Consider the following 19,829-nt stretch of genomic DNA (forward strand, 5'->3'; position numbering starts at 1 on the left):
CGACCGTGTTGAAATGGCCTGACACCCTTCCGTTGGCATTGCTATAAATGAGCTCCACCCCAACCAAACACAGACTGACCCCGTATGAGGTTGTCTTCGGGAGGCCTATGAGCATTTGGGCGGCACCAAGACCCACCTCCATTAACGATGTCCCGAACATATTAATGGCGGATTATTTGCATGAATTGACAAACGAGCTAACAATTATCCACCAACAGGTGCAGCAAGCCTTGCCTGACTCATCCAGGGGCCCGGGCCATGAAATCAAACCTGGGGATTTTGTCCTGATCCGCAACTTCCAAAGAATGAAGAATCTGGAGCCCAGGTGGACCGGCCCCTGGCAAGTCCTGATCACCACTCGAACTGCCATCCGAGAGGAAGGAAAACGAAACTGGCTGCACGCCCATCACTGCAAGAAAGTCCCTCCAACCCTGGCAACCTGTGAAGGAGCGGGGGTGCAAGAGGAAGTACTCGCAAAGAACAGACCAGCTTTGAGTTGCTAGCCACAAGAAGACACCCTCGACCTGTCGGACTTTCCCGACCCCACGGTGCCATCCAAGAAAGGGTACATCCTAAGATCGACAAAAGGAGGGAGCTCCAAGGACCAGGCCACTAACTGAGTCAAGGTCTCAGATCGGTAGCACAGTCAAACAACACTAACAGGAAAGAGCCAAACAAAAGTCTGTGGTCCTGACAGTTGCTGAGCTCCACGAAGATGATGGTAGAAACTGAACACCTGCAAAGCCACCGCAAAAACGCCAAGACTGTTGAACTGCGCAGTACAAAGACAATTGCACTTGTAGCCGCATTTCTCACCTGTCTCCTGCTAATGGTCACACTCTGGATCATTGAAGAGAATGCACCTGCATACAGAACATTGTCACCAACCATGCAACCAATCACCAAGAAAGAACACTACCTGGTATCACTACCGCCACATCTCCGAGAACGACGCAAAGAATTCTGGAATAATTCTTTCGAGCAGATGTTGCACCAGCACAATCTTGCCGCCAATGCTACCAACTGTTGGGTCTGTGGGCTGTTACCACATGCCACTGAACATTCCATCCCTTTCATCCCTTCGCCCTTTTCTGTTCACGGATCTTGCCTTGCCTGGATGATACTCCTACAAGAAAGTTACAAAGACAATGCACTTCCGACGAAACAATCGCCCAGTTCTACAATGAGTTCTGGCGAAACAAAACAGGAAGAACAGCCGCCCCCTTCTGCCCTCACACCTTCAATGAGACATTCCCGATGACTGTCCCCTCCAAAGAACAAGTGGAAATGCAAGTGTTCAATAATCCCAACAGAGGCACATTTTCCTACCTGAAGAAAAGAACTGCTGCAACACTGACTGTGGCCCTATCTGTAATGAACGTCTCTGGCCTTGTATGCATCGAAGGCCATGGGACTAAAAATGTGGGTCACAGCTCCTGTAGCATTTTAAGGACTTTGAACACTGCCAACCCTCCAGCACTTGTTGCATCACCCAATATGTACTTTGTTTGGGGAACCAAAGCCTACACCTGGCTCCCAAGAAACTGGGGGGCACGTGCAACATTGCCTTTGTTTTGCCACCAACCTACACAGCCCATGCAGAGCATCATCGAGAAAAGCGTTCAAAAGACACTGATCAAGCAGACTCTGCCGCATCACAGTTCCTTGATGCAGCAAAAGGGCTCGTCCCGCTATGGGGCCCGAGGGCAAACAGCCGAGCCATCAGACATCTGTCCCAGGCAGTAGAGACCACCCTGAACGTCACTGCTGGCATCCTCACCAACAACACTGCTGAACTCCAAGCGGTCCATCTGGTTACCCTACAAAATCGAATGGTCCTGGACGCAGTACTAGCGGACCATGGAGGAGCATGCCGCATCATCTGTGCAAGCTGCTGTGTGAACATTCCGGATAATTCACTTTCTTCTATGAAGCAATTGAACATCTCCATAGACTGTCTTCAGAAATTCATCAAGGATCAGAGACTTGGACAATTGGAAATTGGCTTTGGGGCATCTTGAAGGACTGGGGTTGGAAAATATCAATGATTCTCTTGGTCGCAGTATTGGAAATATGTGGTTGTTGTTTGGGTCTATGCTGTATACCACCTTTGTGTTCTCTTTGCATAAGTACCTTGCGCCCTAAGACTATGGACACTCAGCTAACAAAAATGAGAGTAATGTATGAGAGATAGAGGAAATTATGAAGATTGAAATAGACTGACAAGCTGACTAGTTATGTTCAAAGGGGCAACTGTTAAAAGCAAAACGACAATCATGAACATTACCTGCGCCATCTTGTCTGGTGGCAGTTCCTACGTGCACATAAGCTGCAGTCATTCTGACCGACCGCAGCCATTTTGTATTCTGTTGGTCACCTTTGTTTTACCCTGCCCTTACTAGCATCCCTCCGACCCTCTGACTGACCTGGTATGTGTGCTGGGGGCTATGAACTCTATTGCCACAACAAACCTCAGCACCACTTGCTGGAATAAAACTCGTTCTTCCGCTCATCTCGGTTTACAGGCAAGCCCTTTGCCATTCTATCCCTCCCTGCACCTGGTCACACAAACATGGTTTATTGCACTGCCAACAGCAAGACTTGTTTTCACCAACAATGGAACCTGTTTTTAACAACAGAACGGACTCTTAGATCTGGCCGGTCTACATGTTTTAGACCCTGAAGCGAGGTCCAGCTGCAAGATAAGATTGTCTGTTTGACCTGGGTGGCAGGAGAATTACTGTTGGGCTTGTGTGACAACCTGCCCGGGGCGGGGACTCCAAGCCTGTGTAACCATGAAGATGAAACAATGTTGGGCGTGTGTAACAACCTGCCCGGGGCGGGGACTCCAAGCCTGTGTAACCATGTTGATGAAACAATGTTGGGCTTGTGTGACAACCTGCCCGGTGCGGGAACTCCAAGCTTGTGTAGCCATGTTGATGAAACAAATGCATTGTGTCAAACCTGTATAAAAGGAAGAGCCAAAGGAGTTGCGGGCAGGACACCTCCCTCAGACATCCCCGTGTCTGCAGTTGACGTGGTCTCCTCATGAGAAATAAACCTTTTCTTTTCTTGTCTTCCAGTTTCTAGTGCTTGCCTCATTATTTTGGTAATGGACCCAAGGTGAATTATAGGTGAACCCTGCACCAAGCAGCATTGGGGGTCTTAGAAGTCTCGCTGCCTTTCACACTTTGAGAGTCGGTGAGTTGGTGGATGAGTGTCTGAGTGGGTGCATGAGTTCCAAGTGGGTCTGTGAGTGGGTGTGAGAATCTCGGAGTGGTTCTGTGAGTCGGTGCATGAGTCTCTGGGTAGCTCTGATAGTGGGTTGGAGTAGGTCTGAGATTGGGTGAATGAGTGTTTGAATGAGTCTGTGAGTGACAGTGAGAGTGTCTGAGTTGTTCTGAGAGTTACTGCATGAGGACCTGAGTGGGTTCTGCTTGTTTCCTGCTCACTTCTGACCTTTATTTTGCCTCTTCCGGCTCATTGCGGGCCTTTATTTTCCCCTTTTTTGCCTCTGTGCTCGTTTCTGACCTTTATTTTGCTTCTTTCAGCTCTTTTCTGATCTTTTTTCCCCCTTTCTTCTAGTTTCAGATCTCTATTTTGCCTCTTTCTGCTCATTGCTGTTGTTTTTTTTTGCCTCTATCTGATCTTTATTTTCCCTCCTGATACAAGTTTCTGACCTCTATTTTGCCTTTCTGCTTATTTTTTACCTTTATTTTCCCCCTTTCTGCTCGTTTCGGACCTCTGTCTAGTCTGCCTCTTTCTGCTCATTTCTCACCTTTATCTTGCCTCTTTCTGCTTGTTGCTGACCTTTACTATGCCTCTTTCTGCTCATTTCAGGACATTATTCTGCCTCTTTCTGACCTCTATTTTTCCTCTTTCTGCTGGTTTCTGACCTCTATTCTGACTCTTTCTATTTGTTTCGCACCTTTATTTTGCCTCTTTCTGCCTATTGCTGACATTTATTTTCACTCTTTCTGCTCATTTCTGCTCTTTATTGTGCCTCTTTCTGCTAGTTACTAACCTTTGTCCTGCTTGTTTCTGAAATTTATTCTACCTCTTTCCTTTATTTTTCCTCTTTCTGCTCATTACGGACGTCTACTTTGCTTACTTCTGGTCGTTTCTGACCTTTATTTTGTCTCTTTCTGCTCATTTCCGACCTTTATTTCACTTCTTTCGGCTCGTTTCTGATCTCTACTTTGCCTCTTTTTGACCTCTATTTTGCCTCGGTCTGCTCGTTTCTGACCTTTCTTTTGCCTCCTTGTGCTCGTTTCAGGCTCCATTTTGCCTCTTTCTGCTCATTGCTGGTTTTTAATTTTGCCCCTTTGTGATCTTTATTTTCCCTTTTGCTGCTTGTTTGACCTCTACTTTGCTTCTTTCTGGTAATTTTTTACCTTTATTTTCCCCCTTTTTGCTCATTTCGGATTTCTAGTCTGCCTCTTTTTGCTCGTTTCACCCCTTTATCTTGCCTCTTTCTACTTGTTGCTGACCTTTTTGTCTGACTCTTTCTTGTCGTTTCAGACCATTATTCTGCCTCTTTCAGACCTTTACCTCTTTCTGCTCATTTCTGACATTTGTTCTGCTTCTCGCTGCTCATTTCTGACCTCTATTTTGCCTCTTTCTGTTAATTTCTGACCTCTATTCTGCCTCTTTCTATTTTTTTCTCACCTTTATTTTGCCTCTTTCTGTTCGTTGGTGACATTTATTTTCACTCTTTCTGCTCATTTCTGACCTTTATTCTGCCTCCCTCTGCTTGTTGCGGACCTTTATTCTGCCTCTTTCTGCTGGTTTCTGAACTTTTTTTGTCTCTTTTTCACAATTGTTTGTCTCTTTCTCCTCACCCTAGGACTGCAGGCGAGCCTCAAGGCCCCCACGGTCCCAGCCAGCTCCTTGCCTCCTGTTGGAGCAAGAGAGCTGCTGGAAATTAAGCTCCCTGCGTGCCAAAGAAAACTTTCATCTCTTTCCCTGCGCGGTCCCTTGCTTAGTATAAACATTAGCCCTGGGGATGTGGTGGTCCTGTGTGCCCCCCTACACATTTTATTTTAAATGCCCCTTTGCCCACGGGAACTGACCCAGCTGGTGACCATATGTAAACAAGAGCAGGAGACCGCATGTGTTTTTTTTTTCCATTTTATTCAAAATTTGCTTTTTAAGTACTATATGGCCCAGTCGGGGTCAAAGGGAGGCCCCAGCACCACAGTTAGGGGGTTCCTACTCTGCCCCGTTTTCTTTTTCTTAAACTTTTTTTTGTGAGACTCGGCTGAAGCAGAGTCCCATGATGGTTGCCAGCAAGCACTTCCTGGTTGAAGTGTTGGCAACTAATCAGATTTCAGCACGGGGACTCTCGGATCCTCTGAGGATCTGCATCCCTATATATCCAAATTTGGATTTATTTCAATATCTCAAAAACTACTGAGCGGATTTTCACCAATTCACAAAAAAGGTTGCTTTCTGAAACAGTGACCTTTCTGCCAAATTTGGTGAATTCCGTTCAGAAGTTTGGGTTGTAGTCGGGATCTAAAATCCCTAAGGGAATTTGCATTCGGAAAATGCATTTTGGCCCCCCCACCTCCATTCCCCCCCATTCCCCTCCACCAGATGGATCACCCTGAAATTTTCAAGACAGAAGCTGAAGTGAGAGTAGTACAAATTCAGAAACGTTCGTAAGGATTTGTCAAACATAGCCAAAGTTATTGCCTAAAGAAAAAACACTCTACCTATGGAAACAAGGTCTTACCTATAACTACCTACTGGCAATTGCCAGTAGGTTACATACTAATACATATATATATATTTTACTTACCTGCAAAATACTTACATTTACGTTGTAAAGGAATGTGTGGTAAAAACGTTTCCTGGTAAAGACACGTGTGTTGTAAAGGACGCGTTGCAAAGGCATGTGTGATATTGGCATAAGTGGTTCCATTATACAACCACTTTAGACACATACATTTCATAGGGAACACTGAACACTGATGGAAAGTCACAAAGTTACTAGCATTAAGCACATTTCACAACACAAAAAAATAAAAGTAAGTTAAGCCAGAAGATAGAACTGCAGCAGAAGTATGTTATATATTAGAGCTTGTTTAAATACGAGGTCACCCAAAAGGTATACAAAATACATATAGCACATAACACCTAAGATTCATGAAAATGAACAGGTCTCTGAATTCACACACACACACACACACAAACACACACATCCAATGAAGTTTCACAATAAAAATCTGACCATGTGGCAGCGATTTGAGGCAATTATAATGGCAAACGTCAGCTATTACAAATATCATTCAACATATGTAAGGCGTGCCAAGGATTTTATATCAAAAAGCTTTATCTATACAGAATATTAGTGTGGGCACTGATGAGATGCTAATTTAAATGGGAAAAGTTAATGTCTATTCTGTAAAGCCAGGAGTCAAACAAATGGTTAGTGCTTGAAGACTTAAACATCCCACTTAAACATTGTAGATGAGGTCTTACCTGAAGATGTCCCTTGTCAATTTTTAATGGCTTCCCTTCTTCCACTAGAAGGCTGCTATTATGTAAAACTCTTGGTGGGCGCTGATGGCTTTCCAGGTACATGCGCACGTTAACTCTAGCTTCGATCTGTACATCTTTAAGCTTGACTGAAATGTTAATCTTGTCAACAAGGTGGTTGCTGTCATCATGCCTGTAGGCAACATATCCAGCTTTTAAATCTTGATGAGTAAATGAATCCACTGGTTCATTTTTAAAAAACAGTATTCCATATTTCGGAGGCATATGTATGTCATACACAATCTCACTATCACTTGTAATATCTTGATTTGTGATGACACTAAAGTTGGCTGTCGAGAGAATTCTTTCCTTCCCTTTCTGTACTAGCAGACCTGTGTTGTTTACAACTCTGACATAAGGATCAGAAGCGCTGACTTCAAGAAGACCGGAGGTGTAATGTTTGCCATCCGTCACAAACAGAACGAAGCGCCCATAGTCGGCACCTTGGTGTACAAACAAGACCTTCTTCTGTTCTAGATCACTCTGACTGAATTGGTAAAGTTTATGTGCAGTATTATTTACTAGAACCAGATCCCCATTGGAGATGCCACGCCTAGTGTACAACAGCTGTCCATCATCAAAGTCAGAGTCTGAATCGTGGTAGCAAAGGTCCTCCGTTGTCAACAATCTCTTTCCATTTTTCACAACATGAAATACTTTATCGACCATGCGTACTGGTTTTTCATCATTCTTGAGTTCAATGGAAATATTAAACATGAATTCTGCAGATATAACTTCATGGTCTAAGTTGCTTCCTATAGTTTCTTTGGCCTCAGTGGAGGCTACAGCATGGAACTCATCATACAGGGTCTCAGAGTCATCATGGACATACATAACATGCTGGCTAATGAGATCTTGGTTGGTGAAAGCAGTTATGTTATCATTACTGGTCACTGAATCCGAGAAATTGATAAGCTTTAGCTTGCCATGCTGGGGGCTCTTTTTAACTTTGTAATAAAAGTTTTTATTATTTAGAGTCTCAACAAAGAGTTCATTTTGTGTTATTAGTTTTCCTTCTCCTTCCATCGTAAACAAGCCATTGTTGGTGATAATGATAGTGTTTAGATCCGCCTTCAGCATTACTTTGAAACTATGGGACTTTGATTCGGCGTATTTTGTGAAAATTGAAAATTGGAAAGAGTCTTCAGAGTCCTCAAGGAGTTTCTCCATTAGCTCATATTCAATTTTGTGATCAGTCAGATTTTTTTGGCTGAAAGTAGAATTTTTCTTAAGAACCATATCGCCAAGATAGAGGTTGGCTTTCTGGGGGACAGATAACAACCTATAAAAGAGCTCGGTTTCAGATACATGTATACCCTCTGCCACAGTAAAAAGATTCTCACTGGTCAGGGGCTTCCTTTTTAATGTTTCCATATCCAGAGGCACATAGTTTACAAGTTGGTACTTTACCCATTTGACAGATATTGGAAACAAAAGCTCTTCACTGCTCTTGCTGCCTATGCTGACCTTGAATTTAAACTCATCTGTTACATTCTGCACCTGCAATTCTTTGAATGTACTGATGTATCGAACACGCTTGCGTTCCAGGGACCGTTGTGAGAATGTTTGTACTTGCTTCCACTCACTACCTGAATGCTGTCTTTGTATCTGACCATACTTCGGTGGTTCTGTGATATCGTATCGAACCTCCACCTCCTGTTTGACTGCATTAGTTTGCACAGCTAAATTAGTTAGGGTGATCAAAACAGAATCCCCCTGGAGCACCTCCAGGCCGGGGTTATTAACCACTTCATAATCTAGGGTCACAGCCATAATACGCAGCACCACTGTGTTACTGACCAGCTCGCTGTCGCTGGCTCTCAGCACAAGCCTGGAGTTCCTGACTCCATTATGGACATAAAAAATATTTCCTTCTTCCAAATCTGAATTGGAGAAGGTTTTAATTGGATTACCGGGCTCCCTGGAATTTTCTAAATATCCAGCATCGGCATTAAGATTACCAAGCACTGAAAAACTCAGACTAGATGGGTCTGTATCCACATCAACAACTTTTATCAGTTCAGAGGTGAGGCACTTCTTAGAGTTTTCCACTAGAACAAAAAGGTTTCCATCTGGGAGGATGAGCTCGGGGGGATCATTCGTTGGAGAAATTGTGATATTGAAAACAAATGGCTCACTCCCTTGTAAATACGCAGGCATTGGTTTCTTACTGCTCGTAACAATAGTAAATGTGAATTCATCGTAGGGGGCTTCCGAACCATTGTGCACATACAAAACTTTCCCACGCCACAGGTCTAACATGGTGAACGTGTTCTTCTCCTGCTCTGGTCCAATATCAAGCTTTAACTGCCCCTGACTTGGCTGCTCTATTACTTTAAAGATTACCTGAGACTGACGAATACCCAACTGTTTAAATTCCAGATTTACTTTAATGTGCTTAGATTCTAGTGTTCCCCGCCCACCTTCTAGAACCACCAGATTATCCATAACTAAGAAATTACTTTTGGCCTTTTCTTTTGTTGTTGGACTTGGGGTGTTAGATGTAGGAGCTAATGTTTTTGCAAGGGGCATTTCCGTGGTCATTACTATTGCGGTACTTGATCCCGTTTCTGTTCTGCAGCCGGGGGAAATATCTTTTGTGACTAAGACATTTCTCAACCCTTTCTTTTCTGAATTAGCTCTCAGATCCTTTAAACAGCCCTTAAAGGAGCCGCCCCTGGACAACTTGCCCAGGCCCAACTTAATCACTTCTGTGCGCGTGCGGTCATCCACTCCACCTACAAACAATGGTCCTTTGAGAAGTACTGGCTTGCTATGTGATGTAAGCGTGCTTTTCCTTGTTTCCTCATCCACTGTAAGCTCAAGTTGTCTTAGTGTAAATTTGAGCTTGACCGAGTGCCACTTACTGTCACTGACAGACCGGAGGGAAGAAAGCTGAGTTTTTGTTCCATTTTTCCCAACGTGAGACTTGATAAGACCGCTCTCAATTTCCATGGCAATGAAGTCCCCGGCGTCTCCAGAACTGTAAAGAAGCAGACCACGCTCAGCTGTTGTCTGCAACAAAAACTGAAAGAGATGTTCTTCTTTTGAGTTCCAAAAAGGAAAAGAGATATAGGACTTTGAACTGAAAAAACTTATTGAATCAAGTTCATCAGCAAAAAATTCATCGCTACACCCCAGAGACACTTCATGAACATTTTTCAATCCAGGGTAGGGTCTCAAGGACGTCAGAATGTCATGCTCATTAAATACAACATCTTCGATGCATCCTCTGAAGTTAGTCAGCACTCCTTTCAGGTACGGAACATGCAAGGTACCTTTCCCACCGACATAGAGCCCATGCTGAATGTTAAATGTATGGAGTTTTCCAGGCATCTTTGCACTTATCCTCTGCTGAGAATCTACATTGAGCGCAACTTCTTCTTTCTCATGATGGAGTTCCAGCATATGCCAAGCCAGATCATTTAACTGCTTTTTCTTCTCAGTGCGCAGCACTTTTTCACCTGCTCCAAAATTTAGTTTCACCTGAAAAAAATAAGATTTCCATTAGAGATCTGAATTCAGGATGGCTTGCATAAGTTTGATAAAAGAATGTCTTTACATTGTCATACGCACATAAAAAAAACATATTTCTCTAGTACATATATGAAATGGCAAATATTTATGTTATATTCCATGCTGTCTATGTTATGTTTTACTTCCCTTGCAACCAGCTAGCTCCAAGCAACTTCAAGCTTCAACTACTTGACTCCAGCCTGTTGGAATCTAGGAGAGAGAGGCAGGCGCTGCTACAGGAGGACGGCTGTTGGGGGTTCCTGCTTATACTTAATAAAGTCAGTTCTTCAACTAGAAGTTGTGTTTCCCCTCTTTAAAAGCTATGTATATGTGTTGTATACTCACAAAAGATACTATTTAAACTATAACCTTATTGTCTCCCTCACCTGCATCTTCCCTCTTCTTGCTGCCTGCTCTCCAACTGGCACCCTCTCCACTCTCAGCCCATAACCCACTTTCCTTCAATACTGCCACCTCCATACCCAGCTTCATCAACATAGCTGGTCCCCTTCTCTCGACTCTGCTATATCAAGTGACCCCCGACCTTTGACCTACCCGTTAACACTGCAGTTCACTTTCGCTGCACAGCTACCTCCTCTACGCTACATTGCACCGTCCTGAGTCCCATATGCCCAATTCTTTTCAATGCTCACCCCATCAGCAATGCATCGTCAATTCACACCCGCTACCCTCACAACCTCCTCTGCATCGATCCGTCCATCAAGTGGACAGTTCTCTGCTGCATTAGAGCTGGACTGACTCCAGACGTGTGCGTGTATATCCTTTACCTGTTCCTACTCAAAACTAATACACAGAAATGGGTGGGTTTGATGGGATATGCCACATTCAAACAGCCGATGATTGTAATAAATGCTCCTTATGATCGTAACTGCTGCAACTGATTTGGAACCCTCTAAATCAAAATTGTTTAAGACAAAAAGAAGAAAGGAGCATGTATTGGACTTGAATTCAAACACATTTTCCTTTGTTCCAAATCTCATTTTAACTCTTTACAAATTGATTTCCATGAATCATACGAGTGTACTGTGATTTTTTAATTTCATTAACTTCTGAGTCAATAATCCTTTGTAATTTCTATGCCTAAAATTGTAGACACGAGCTTTACCAGTTTATTATAGCCATGTGGCTTTCCCAGGGTCAAGAGTAAAGGACTGTCATGACTATTACAAAATAGACCGAAATACCGACTGGACAACTTATGTTGTGACAAGCATTGTAGTTAGGTCGCTGTTTAGAAGGATTACTTACTTTCGACATCTATATAAATATAAACTCCTTGAGAAAAGAAAAATCAAATTGTAACGAGTTCATCTAACATCGTGACTGATGGTTTATATCCATAAAATGAAGTACAGTATAATAGCATCTGTTTAATTAAATCCAGCTCATGGGAGATGGAATATAATTATGACAATCGGGTGCTAAACGTGTTCCTTTCTTCATTTTCCCACACACAAAATAACCTGAAAGAAACAACCCGTGTTTATATCATGTAACTGTTGATGGTGCTTGGAAGAACAGTAATAACCATTCTGGATTTTTGGGAAAATAATTTATATATTGTAGTTATCTAAAACAAAATGCTCTGTGCCCCATACAGACTGTCCTATATGTATAGGCAAATCATATTTTATTTTGGTTATTTATACAGTGCAAAAACACACTTCTAAACATCTTGGTGCTAAGAAAGGAGAAGACAAAAGTCACAAACATGACCATGCATACTTACTTTAACAAGCATTGACACAGTTAAAAGTAAAAAAAAAAAAAAAGTGCTATGATGTGGTCAATGCTGGCAGTGTCATAGCGCTTTTTTTAACCACATCATAGCAGAGAGTAAGTACGTTTTATTTGTTTGCACAGTTAATTTAAACCATTACAACAACAAACCAGAATATATATAAAAAGAAGAGCAATACGTTTAAAAAATAGTTCCACAGTGCAAGAAATCAAACGCTGTCTTATGTGCAAATAAAAACAATCGTTAAAGGGCTTCATTTCAATCACAGCCACCTGCTGCAATTTATCTGCTGTCTTTTATGTAGAGAGGGCAAGACGTTCGTACAATATAACATTATTGGTGGGCGGCTCGAGCTCGTTTCCAATGTCCAAAAGCTGACTGAACGGTTTTATTGAAAAACATGCTTGCGTTGCATGAAAGTGAAGAATAATAAATGCATTCTTTCAGAAAATATTAAAAACGTTGCCGGACCTCAGTCCTGGATGAGTTTGGTTAAAGACCAGCATATTCCTTGGAGCAACTGAACCATGAGTCAGTGAACACAGCTGCCACACTGCTCAATTGGTACCAGCTATACCAAGTACCACGCATCAGGCAGTAACTAACGCATTTCAGTGTGGTTATCCGCATCACCACACTGAAATGCATTGTCACACATAATAGGCATAGATAGCGCCTCGACTGTCAAGCCGGTAGGGCTGCTATACTGACTGGAGTGACTGGCTGGCAACGTGGTGTGCGCGTTGCTCATAGCACTAGGCTTGGGGGATTGGCTGAGCCAGAAGCTGTACTCTAGTGCTACTATGTATCAACAGACACGTTACGATTCCCCCCACAGCACGGCATTACATTTTGACTGACGTCATAGGCGCTGCACAACGTTATGTCCTACTACCAGCTCCGGCTTCAGTTAAGTTTGTGGGAATATCTGGGAGGCTGCCCTAGGATTTGGCAAATCATAGCGGTGCTGCTCGCATTCCACAGGGCATTTGGAGCCCCTCTGTCCTCAGTGAGTTGGATGCTGGGGGTGGCGTAACGTGCGCGTTTCCGCTTTGCCATGGGAGAGACTAGTGTTGCAGTGGCCAAGAGTCTGAGGGGACAGGCGGGCGGCTAGCCCGTAAACTAAACTGCGTGGCAAGCCTCTCAAGTAAGTGACAGTGTCACTGTGAGACTCAGGGCCAGGCAAGTGTAAATCAACAATTTTGTTTTTTAGTGACAGCGCGATCAGCTGCCTGCAGGTCGATGTCTGGACTGGGGTCTCTTTTCCTGTTTTACATGGTTCACATAAAATAGGAAATGTGACTTCACAGTCCAGAAAGGATCTTGTGAGTTCCTGTTCCATAAATCAACTTTTCTAGAATGTTTTCCAGTTAATGCTTTACAGCCACACACAAGCATTATGCATATCCATTTAAAAAGCTAACTCCTTTCACTTTTTCTGTTTTCAAAATTGTCTGTAAACAACAAAACTATTAAAGTTTCTAATTGAATCAGAATAATGAAAAGGAAAAAAAACAGGTTTCGCCGATAAAAAAACCAAGGTAAATTCAACCAACCATACGCTAAAACATATTTAGAATAATATTTGTTTTTACCCATTTGTTTAAAAAATGTGATATTGTCGGTAAAATTAAATATTTAAAAGCATTCGGTCCTAATGCTTTTGATGCGTAATTTTCAATAGTTGTATTAGTGCCTATATAGGCAACACTCCCCACCCTTTGCAAAGGTAGCATGCACAAAGGAATAAATAAATACAGAACACAATTCTTTGTTGGGAAAAGATTGCTGAAGGTTTATTCCATACAAAAGTATGCAGCATGGTGGGTTAACTTATGGGCGATCCAAGGGCAGGCAGCGGTGATTGACCTACCCTGCCCTGCCCTGCCCTCCTGAATCGGTGCTACCAGTTATGAGGGGATTCCTCCCTTGAATACTGTAACCACTGGTCCACCACTTTACTCACACCCTTTTTAGGGCGTAGCGTTGCAAGGCAAGCCCCCGGTTGCTCAGGCTTCCAACAGCCCGAAGGACTAGCGGGGCACCGACGATTCCTTCTCCAGAGTTCTGTCGTAAAGACTCCTGGGGTTTGGCACAGGCACCCCTATTGTGCTCCTGAAGAGGTACCCTTCTGTACCCTTCCACCTCCGGATCACCCTGTAACTCCGGCAAAGCTCTGGATGTGGCCACCGTCTTATCCAGAGCCCACCACGAAGGTTTGCTGTTTCCTTAACTTGCAACCTGCTGTTTCCAGCGCCTCCCTAATGTCTAATAAGAACAGATAAATGCCAACCTTAGACCGGTGCACCACGCCCTCCCCTTTGTTGACCATTAGTCCTGCTGGGTAGACCATCTCCTAAGCTACCTCTGACAGGTGTGCCCCGTCCCTATCGGGAGACCATGTGTGTTACACAAAAAGGCCACACCAATTTACCTAGCCCTTCATATTTCATATTGAATATGAGTTGAACTATGCCCTCAGGCTTGGTGGGCTTCTCCAAGGCTTTAGACCTATCAGTCGGAATGAGATGGCCTCACCGGGAGGGGGGGTCTACTGCTCTTTTCTTAACCACAGCTTTATTACCCTTCACATTACTGGAGGCTCCATAAATACCTGCAACCTACTGTTACCATCCTTCTAGTTGGACCACTTCCCTATCTTCCTCTGATAGGTGTGCCCCGTCCCTATCGGGATATCAGGTGGTGTTTGCAGAAAAGAAGCCATGCCTAAATTACCAAGCCCTTCTATTAGATATGAATTGAGTTGAACTATGTTCTCCAGCTTGGTGGGCATGCACATGGCTACATTTGCCCTTCTGATGACTGTACGATGGCCTCCCCTGGAGTTGGGAACTACTGTTCTTCTCTTTAACCCCAGCCTTGTTTACCCTGAGAGTTATTGTTCGGGCCAACCAATACCCTATTCTGGCACACTGACCTCTAAATGCACGGGGCGCAGAGCCAACAGGCGATGAGACCCCAAGAGCATAATAAACTACTGCTCTGCTTAGAAACCACAGTTCTGTGTGCTATCATTTATTTTTAATTTATTTTATTTAATGCGATTTTATATAGCGCAAACTTTACCCGAAGGTGTCAGAGCGCTTTAGCTAAGAACCAATTGCAAAACATAAGGACTAAGGATTACATGCGTTACATAAAAGATACAAACAGAAAGAATTGCAAATGTACAAGATGTAAAGTCACACAAGGAAGAGTTACAAATGAATATACTCTAAGAGTCACATAGGAATGGTAGAGAGTACAAAGGTCTACTGCATATACTAGTGATTAGAGTTATCTCTATAAACAGAAAATCAGAGTTCCATTAAGTGGGGTCGGAGGGGGGATGCAGTCACAGCACCATGGGAGGGTGGGAGGGATACACGGGTATGGAGAAAAGGCAAATGAGAAAAGGGAAGAACATTTGAGGATCGTCGAGGGGGAAACAAGGGAAAAGGGTTAAAGTTTGAGGGAATGGACAAGATGGCGGGTCAGGGTCCAAAGAAATGTGGCCAAGAACAGCAGCAAAATGGCGGCCAGGACAAAAGAAAAAGAAAAGAAGTCCAGGAGAGTCCGCAGCGTAGTTTCTTTCATTCGAGTGTGGCTGCAGGGCTGCTGCCTGCATCTGGTGTCTTCACGGCCCCACTGCTTTGTTTTGCAGAGGGGTGTGTGTGTCCCGAGGGCCGCTCCGCACGGGCCCTCTCTGCTGGCTCAGAGATGCCGGGGCTGCTGCAGACGTGGGGCGACCGGGGAGCGCAGCCAGGGCTCACTTTTCTCGGTAGGGGCGTTGAGCCCTTGTGCAAGGGTATGTATTTACCTTTTGGGGGTTGAATAAGCCATTATTAAGCCCTACTTGGCGAGTCCCAACTTGGGGCTTCAAACTGATAACCAACTGCTGCCCTAAAAGGATTGTCATGCCTTCCTAGAACGCCAGGTGGACCTCTCCACTTAACGAGGCAAAGGTGGATCTAATCACAGACGGGAGGGTCCTCAGGTACCCTAAGGGGGCTCCAAAGTTTCTGCTACATCTCATGTCCTTCTTTCCTGCACTACCCATTCGTCTGACTGCGATCTAGAGATGCTGTGTCGCCATGCTGGTGACCCCACCCAGCATATATGGACCATCAACAGCTTTTGATGCAGGTATCCCAGGAGCATGTTTACCTTCACCTACTTAGCTTGGAGTGCAGTCAGTACTCTGGAATTGTCAGCAATTGTGCTCCAAACCCATATTTCTTGTCCTATTGGAGCCACACCACATTTTGTGGCACAACCAACTGACGCAATCCACCCGGCTGGATGGACGCTGCGAGATTTTGATCTTACCCCTATGCTCTCATGTTTACTGGTGCACATCTTCTATAGGTCTGGCCCCCACTCTATGTATCGATTTCTGTAATGTACCTTTCTGCCCTGTATGGGCAAATTTAACACCTGTAACATTGCGAATCCCACTACCCTAATATCCTAGGGCAATCTGGAGGGGAGGTGTGGGGGTGGGGTTCTGACCCGTGGATTCTGCTACATTGCATGGCCTTGTTGCCTGCAATCAACCTCGCCTGACAGACGTCTTTAACTGCTGTGTCGCCTGCCAAGTGTCTGCACCCTGGCGCAATTCATACCGTGACAAACCTAGGGGATATAAAACTGCTCTCTTGGTAAACCCCAGTTCTGTGTGATACACCATAATGCGCCATGTATAATTGGTGCATCGTCCTTTTGGGGGGGGGGGGGGGGGGGGGGGTTGACTAAGCACTTGTAGCATCCTTATATGGAGGGTCCTAAATACGAGGGTTCATACTGATGCCCAAGTGCTGCACCAGCAAGTGAACATGTGGACAGTCATAGGATCTAAATTGCGTCATGTCCTTGCAAAGATGCCTGATGCTCCTCTCACTCCTAAAACAGACAAGGTGGATCTAAAAACAGGGTGGAGAGGCCTGAGGGCCCTTCAAGTGTATTCCCAATATAGTGCTCCATATCACGTCCTTATTGCCCACAAAAACCCATCAGCCTGACTGCACTCTGCAGCTGCTGGGTTGCCATGATGATGTCCTCACCCTAGTGTATGTAGCCCATAGCTAAAGGTATACCAGTGTGCAGAAAAGATGCCAGAGCTTTAGGATAGTCAGAACCAAGGGAAGGACATATGAACAAAGATTGCCTGCACCTTCAAACTAAGGTTGCAAGATGTGTTCTGGCGTTAGTCAGCATATCTGCTCCAAACCCAGTCTCAACACTATTGAAGCCACAGCACACTTGTTGGAATGCCAAACTAACGCAAGTCACCTGGCTGAAGGGCTGCAGGGGAAATAGCTCAGTAAACGTAACCCTATTGCCACATCCCTCTTTACCGTATTCTGCTTAATGACATCATAGCCTGCAAGCCCATCACTGTCTAACTGCGATCCTTAGCTGCTGAGTCACCCTGCTGAAGTCCCCACCATAACGTCAGAGACCCCGTGCCACTTCTGCCAATGTATCCAGAAGGCTGACAAGTGGATGGAGAGAACAGGAGGAGAACCGTCTGTCAGAATCCAATGCCAGTCTGACTGCGGACTTAGAGGGATGCTGTGTTGCTGTACTGGTGGAGCCACCCTGGCATGGATTGCCCAGCACCAGGTTTACAGGTGTTGCCGGGACGCAGGCAAGGAAATGTGGATAGCTTTGATACACTTTGTCAGACAGAATCCTCCAACAAGTGTTACCCCACCTTGAGGACCCTGCCCCCTTTTTAGGGCAACCACTCCTACACCACCTGGCTGGACCAACTATGGGCCAGGCAGTCTAACAATGAATGAATTGTCCTATGATACCCACTGGTTTTGCAGATGCACATTCCCGTTAACTAAGCTTGCAACTCACCCGATTTATTGATGCAACTCACCCGATATATTGATACAACTCTATTGAACCAATGTTGTGTCATAATCCAGTACCAGTGGGAAACTGTCTTATGAGCCTCACCAAGTCAGTCAGTCCCTTGCTTATTGTAACCAAATTGGTCATGCAGTATCTACTTGCTTTCTAGGATGAAAGGGTCATTGCCTCGCTCCCGTACATTTACTATTGGGACAAGATTTGCCTGGATCACTTTAAGTAATTGAGAAAAGCTGTCACTGTTCTTCAGATTATTTAGCGCCATAGCAAGTGCAATGCCTCTTCTCCTCAAGACTTCTTTCTGAGATGTGAATGATCCTTTGCTGCTTAATATCATACCCAAAGACTTACACTTTTTTTACTGTCTCCAACAGTTGTTTAGCCAGATACCAACGGAGTGCCCCTTTTGCATTTGTTTGTTCAAGTCCATAGTTTTAGACTTGTCTAAGTTAATGCTCAGACCGTTCCCATCCAAGAATGGTTAAGTGGAATCTAGTAGGTGCTGAAGACCAATGGAGGTGTGAATTATGAGTACTAGATCATAGGCATAAAGTAAGTCAAAAAGAATCAGTCACCCCAGCTTCGGTGAGTGAGAAATACACCTGTTCAACCTAAATATTTTTTTTATTTTTTTATATTTTAAATTTCTTTTTAGTAAATTTCTCAAAAACATCAGAACAGTTAAATGGGTTAGACATACCACAATATAATTGACCAGAGTAAAGAGACATTGTAGGTCATCAATTAGAATCCTAGGTGATATAACTGAGCAAAGAGTTCAAACTTGTTTATGTCTCACTGTCTCTTGCAGCCACTATCATCCCGAAATTAGTCCGGGGCTCTTCGCATGCCATACTGAACAAGCATTGGCATAGCCAATAGGTCTCGCCTTTGGGACCTTACAAGTATTTAGTTATGCAGCACAATATCCTTGGTGCAACAACATAAACTGTTGCATGGCTAAACACTTATAAGGTCCCAAAGGCGAGACCTATTGGCTATGCCAATGCTTATTTTCCTTCCTCCTCCACCTGTGCCCTTCAATGCCTGGTGTGCAAGGTAGATGTCACAGTTACTGGGCTCCAGATAAAGCGCCGGTGGTAGACGATAAGAGGAAATTTCTATTCACTGTTTCTTTTGCTAGTAGGGTAGGCGCTGTCTTCGTGTCGATACTGGGAACAGCATGGAGCAGAGAGAGAATAGCCCAAGAGATATGCGGCCTAGTTTAGAAGCTCCCTCGATACACAATGTATTACTTTGTGTACTGTGCGCATTAACTTTGCCAATACTTGCCCGATTTTCTTGCCAGTGAAATACGTTGTATTGTGTCGTACTGGGGTAGGGCGGGGATGGCAGGAGGCTCAGAGAGATGCTGCAGTGGACAATTATTATTTGGAAACTAGGGGTGGACTACAAATTCCACTACTATATTTATAATCTCACACTCCCTGAAGGGCTTCTGTGTAGAGAAGCGAAGAATATTCAGCACAGGTAACACAACCTTCAAAAGAGCTAACAGCCCCCTCAAACCGCGACTTTAAAAAAGGAACAAAATAATGTATGCTCCGTAAATAAGTGTTCTTAACTCACCAAGCAGCTACATTCTCCATGACTCTAAACCGCAAATACAATTTCACACAGTCATGACTTTCGATTAACTGTAGCGCGCTATATTCTCACTATTATGTGCACCAAAATTTAATAAACAAAAATATTGGGTTCATTTCCCCAGACGATATCGGTTTACCATGCCAACAAAGTGCCTTGTGTGGCATTGGAGATCAAGGCAAATGTGGAGGGGGTAAGTGGAAAACGAATGGGCAAATAGAATGAGAAAATGAACGAAGGGAAGTTAAAGATGGAACGATGGCAACGGAAGGGGAGGGGTGCACGCTGCTCGGAAGATGAAAGGGGAAGATGGCGGAATTGTGCCAAACGGCTCACAAATAGCATGGGTGTGGAAAGCAGACATAGACCTCGACCCTTTTATGATACCACTCTTTTGTAAGGGCTGGGCTGGAAAGAAAAACAGACAGAGGAAGCAACTGAAAATCAGCCTCTGACGAGATGCTAAGAAGTATACAGACAAGAAACTGACATACAGTTTTAAGTCTACATTGCCACA

General features: G+C 44.1%; 1 protein-coding gene across 1 annotated transcript in view; it reads right to left on the reverse strand.

Moving 5' to 3' along the window:
• Positions 1–19,829, reverse strand: part of LOC147726525 (chondroitin sulfate proteoglycan 4-like) — a 474,128-nt gene that overhangs the window by 333,538 nt on the left and 120,761 nt on the right. The window contains exon 3 of the mRNA XM_086960631.1: positions 6,487–10,029. Within this exon, the coding sequence (XP_086816757.1) occupies positions 6,487–10,029 (3,543 nt within the window). The remainder of the gene's footprint in view (positions 1–6,486; positions 10,030–19,829) is intronic.

This window comes from Lissotriton vulgaris, chromosome 3_1 (assembly GCF_964263255.1).
Source record: "Lissotriton vulgaris chromosome 3_1, aLisVul1.2, whole genome shotgun sequence".
Classification (NCBI taxonomy): domain Eukaryota; kingdom Metazoa; phylum Chordata; class Amphibia; order Caudata; family Salamandridae; genus Lissotriton; species Lissotriton vulgaris.